Genomic DNA, 5,054 nt, shown 5'->3' with positions numbered 1-5,054 from the left:
CTGGCAAATGCCAAAGCGTCCTGCACGGTGTTGGGCTGTAAGCACAACCCCCACCCGTGGGACGTCGGGCCCCTCATACCACCCTCATGGAGTCTGTTTCTGACCGTTTGAGCAGACATGTACATTTGTGGCCTGCTGGAGGTCATTTTGCAGGGCTCTGGCAGTGCTCCTCCTTGCACAAAGGCGGAGGTAGCAGTCCTGCTGCTGGGTTGTTGCCCTCCTACGGCCTCCTCCACATCTCCTGATGTACTGGCCTGTCTCCTGGTAGCGCAAGCAAACCTTCTTACCACAGCTCGCATTGATGTGCCATCCTGGATGAGCTGCACTACCTGAGCCACTTGTGTGCGTTGTAGACTCCGTCTCATGCTACCACTAGAGTGAAAGCACCGCCAGCATTCAAAAGTGACCAAAACATCAGCCAGGAAGCATAGGAACTGAGAAGTGGTCTGTGGTCACCACCTGCAAAACCAGTCCTTTATTGGGGGTGTCTTGCTAATTGCCTATAATTTCCACCTGTTGTCTATTCCATTTGCACAACAGCATGTGAAATTGATTGTCAATCAGTGTTGCTTCCTAAGTGGACAGTTTGATTTCACAGAAGTGTGATTGACTTGGAGTTACATTGTGTTGTTTAAGTGTTCCCTTTATTTTTTTGAGCAGTGTATGTTGTGAAATCTGTTATGAATGTATTGTAATGTTTTTTAAATGCATAACTGCCTTAATTTTGCTGGACCCCAGGAAGAGTAGCTGCTGCCAATGGGGATCCATAATAAATACAAATAGGCCCACCCTCTTGGGAGCCAGGCCGACCCACTGAGGAGCCAAGCCCAGCCAAACATAATTCGTTTTCCCCCACTAAAGGACGTTATTAGACAGAAATACTCCTCAGTTTCATCAGCTGTCCAGGTGGCTGGTCTCAGACAATCCCGCAGCTGAAGAAGCCGGATGTGGAGGTCCTGGGCTGGCATGGTTACACATGGTCTATGGTTGTGAGGCCGGTTGGAGGTACAGCCAAATTCTCTAAAACGACGTTGGAGGCAGCTTATGGTAGAGAAATTAACATTAAATTCTCTGGCAACAGCTCTGGTGGATATTCCTGCTGTCAGCATGCCAATTGCACGCTCTTTCAAAACTTGAGACGTCTGTGGCATTGTCTTGTGTGACAAAACAGCACATTTTTGAGTGGCCTTTTGTCCCCAGCACAAGGTGCACCTGTGTAATGATAATGCTGTTTAATCAGCTTCTTGATATGCCACACCTGCCAGGTGGATGGATTACCTGGGCAAAGGAGAAATGCTCCCTAACAGGGATGTAAACATATTTGTGCACAAAATTTGAGATAAATAAGCTTTTTGTGCGTATGGAACATTTCTGGGATCTTTAATTTCAACTCTTGAGACCAACACTTTGCGTTTATATTTTTGTTCAGTATAGTTTTCACATGTTCGACCTGATATGCACAAAGCAGCATACTGGTATCACTGTGTATCAACTACCAGGATTTCACAACTTGGTGAAGTGTATTATAGTGATGGGGGATCCATTCAGCTACATGTCGGGATATTATTTTTGACCATTTATCGTATCTTTTTGACAATATCACAATATAATTTTTGTGCTAGTTGGCTGTACCTGCACCTAAACTCCAGTATCTTTCCTTCATTGCTTGTGCTCCATATTATTTTCAAATAGGGCTCCATTTTGTTTTCAGCACTTTTATTTCCATGACTGATCAAAACTTGTTTTCTCATAGCTCTCTCTAGTCCCTCTGCAGCAGACAGATGGTGATAAATATGTTTGGAACATCAGATTGCAATAAAATCACAGTATCGAATTGCAATACATATAGAATCGTGAGAATCGCAACACATATCGTATCGGCACCCAAGTATCGTGATATCGTATCGTGGAGGTCCCTGGCAATTCCCAGCCCTAGTGTGTAATTATCTTTATTCTTAAACACAGGCACACACACACAGAAAGACGTGCAGCGGACGAGACACACACAGCTCCAAACAGGAATGTAGAGTGTATGTATCCTACGTTCTCTTACCGGGTTTGTAGAGGTCTGTGAGGTGCGAGCCGGGGTTGTAGACCATGTCGAGGTGGCGTCTCTCCTGCAGGCGGTTGCCAGTCTCACGGAAGGCGTCCTGGGCGATCTGGGTCAGCTGCTTTCTGCTGAGGTTGAGGCCTTTGCGCTCGTTGGCCCGACGGACATGCTGCAGGATGTCCGTGTAGTCGGGGGGATTCAGCTGGGCCTCGGGACTATTGATGAAACGCTCAATCTGGGGGTGGGATCAGAGTATATCGTCATGTTTTCATGCATTTATTACCTATTTATACTTATTCCTTGATTTCCCTCATACTGTGGTTAGTTATAAAGCTCATTTTCATCCATAGTCTATATAAAAAAATGAGCAGTGTTCAAAAAACATTGGGTTGTCAATCAACAATGAGTTGGTTGATTGTCATGTGTTGGTTACCTTTCTGTTGACCTCAGGGTAGCGTGTCCCTTTATATTGGATCCTCTGCTCGATCACTCGGCCTGTCAGACTGCTGCAGCCCTTCAGCTCACAGAGCTTATCATAGATCTTCATCATCTATATGAGAGAGAGGTTTTCAGTGGCTAAAAAAACAAAGTAGTTTCGCAGATACTTCTATCAAAGCCACGTACAGTTAACACATGTATTTACTATGTGGCTCATGCAGGAATCAAACCAACCTCTGGTTTTACAAGCGTCACACTCTAACCAACTGAGCCATTGGAACCAATAGGCCTTGGTGATCTGACCTTGCGTTTTAGCCTGTGCTCCTGGATGTAGCTGGAGTCCTCCTCCTCCAGCTCGTTGACGCTCAGCTCCTTCTCCTGCAGCCGCCGGATCTCATCATTGTACATCTTCAGCAGGTTCTCCAGGTACGCAATCTGAGAAACCGAGAGCGAGAGATGAAGATATGCCTGGTATATTTCATCTAAACCAATCCAATGCTTTTAAACCCTTGAGGTTGACCAAGTGCACAAAGCTATAGAGAAGTCATGGACACTGTCCATCTATGGTGCTGCTGACCTGTCTCCGGGAAGCCTTCTTCGTCTTCTTCTCCTTCTCGTCCTCCACCGCATCCTCCTCCTCTTCCTGCTGCCCCGAGGTAGACGGTAGCTCCTCCACCGGTGCCTCCTCTTCCATCTCCTTCTTCTCCCCGGCGGTAGGAACCACCTTCACGACAGTCTGCCTCCTCTTGTCCGAGTGCTGTTTAAGGACGGTGCACAGCTCATTGATGTAGACGAAGGTCTTGGTGCGGCTGGCCTGGGCGCGCGTCAGGCAGCGGCCCAGTGTGTTGCGGAACTCCACCGAGGACAGGAAGTCCGGCGAGGCCTTGGAGTGCTTTGCGTGCAAGAAGGTCATGACCTCGGGGCAGTCCTGAGTGTGGGCCGAGCAGTACTCTACAAACTGAACAAAGCGAGGGAGGGGAGTGAACAAGGGAGAGGTTTAGAGGAGTGTTTTTCAATCTTTGCACTGGGGGGGGCCACAGGGTGGGTGCAGACTTTGTTCTAGCTCAATACAAGGGCTTAAGGTTAGTGGATTAGTTATAATCAGTTGTGTTAGTGCTGGGCTGGAGAAAAAGTTTGCACACACTATGGGATTCGAAAAAACACTGATTAAGAGTGATGTAGGAAGTTCAAGAGGGTAATGTACAATCACGTTATGATTTCTGTGATCTGACAACATTGTGATGGACTAATAGCCAGCAAAGACTCAAACCCACAGCAGTAGTTGTGCTTGCCAGTGTTGCAGCGCAACTTACGTATTTGTAGTGTGACTGTACCAAACATCCCCACCATCCATGTAACCTCTTACCTCAGTAAAGAGCTTTTGGTTCTCTGCTTGAAGAACGTGGCTCTCTTTTCACCGTGGCGAAAGGAGATTGGGTGATGTGAGTAGGAGCGGGCTGTTGGATTTTTGGAGGCGTACGCTGATTGGCTGAGAGTTTAGAGGAGGAGGTGGAGGAAGAGGGCTGAGGCCTCTCCTCTTCCTCATCATCATCAAGGATTACAATCCTGTCCATCACTGCTGCTGAGGCAACCGCCATCAGATAGGGACTATCTTTGCTGAGGAAAGGCAAAAACAATGGTGTCAAAATGATGCCTTGGGCAAATTCAAAAGTAACATACCACTGTTATCACTGTCATGCCATCTGAAACTTAGGCCTATATCCTGCTCTGTTTAGTGACTCCTAGTTCAAATAACAAGGTGTTGGTTTAGTGAGTCTATCCAACGCAATGCCTACGCTCTTCAAAGTTGACACATTTATGGTCAACCATTTTTACAATATGAGAATGACCAGGATCAGGCGCAGGCTAACCCCCCCTTGATAGCTTTGGCTAGGCCAGGGCTTGCTACCCATTATCCAATGTAAACTCCACCCCTGTCCCTTTTCACAAACACGAATCAAAACAAACATAACAACAAATATTGTTTGTACTTTTTAGGCTTACGTGATCTACAACGAAAATAGACTGGACACGGACCACCAGTTCAGACAGTCAGTAACGTTAGCTAGCTAGCTAAACGTTAAAGGAACACTTGCTAGCTAATTACTTAGCGCGTAACTAGCTAAAGTAGCTAATGCGGAGAAGTATTATGTGATTAAACGAGATGGCGCTGATTGAAACTTCTGTCAGGAAAATACCACATTTACTAGATTGTTTACTGTCAACCTCAACTGCAGCAACACTCCAAAAACCATTGTTGTGTGTGCTGTTAACTAGCTAGCTAGCGTGCTAACGTTAGTTAGCAAAAAGCTAACGTTAGCGTGCTGGTCAGAAAAGCGCCAACATCTCTGGGTAAAATGGTAGGGGTATGACAAAGACAACATGTAAACAAATACTTTTACTATCCTTATGTATGAAATGCAGAAGTATATAATATAGCTACTGTTTTCAGACAGTGGTTAGACGGTTAGCTATGGACAAAACAATGATAGTCAACTTACGCGCTCGATACCTAAATTTCTCCCCAGCTCTGGAACATTCAAGCCTACCATTGGTTGGTTGTCGC

The 5,054-nt window shown here is 46.1% G+C and overlaps 1 protein-coding gene across 1 annotated transcript in view; it reads right to left on the bottom strand.

Annotated features, from left to right (window-relative positions):
* The window catches only part of LOC121571572 (death domain-associated protein 6), a 37,159-nt gene extending 32,105 nt beyond the window's left edge, over positions 1-5,054 (bottom strand). The window contains 7 exon segments of the mRNA XM_045210725.1: positions 2,054-2,285; positions 2,484-2,600; positions 2,792-2,923; positions 3,066-3,446; positions 3,855-3,894; positions 3,896-4,105; positions 4,990-5,054. Coding sequence (XP_045066660.1) covers positions 2,054-2,285; positions 2,484-2,600; positions 2,792-2,923; positions 3,066-3,446; positions 3,855-3,894; positions 3,896-4,086 — 1,093 coding nt within the window. The 5' untranslated portion in view covers positions 4,087-4,105; positions 4,990-5,054.

The sequence above is a fragment of the Coregonus clupeaformis genome, chromosome 35, assembly GCF_020615455.1.
Source record: "Coregonus clupeaformis isolate EN_2021a chromosome 35, ASM2061545v1, whole genome shotgun sequence".
NCBI classification, from domain to species: Eukaryota; Metazoa; Chordata; class Actinopteri; order Salmoniformes; family Salmonidae; genus Coregonus; species Coregonus clupeaformis.
Note: the sequence above shows the minus strand (reverse complement) of the source record. Positions and strands in the feature narration are given on the sequence as shown.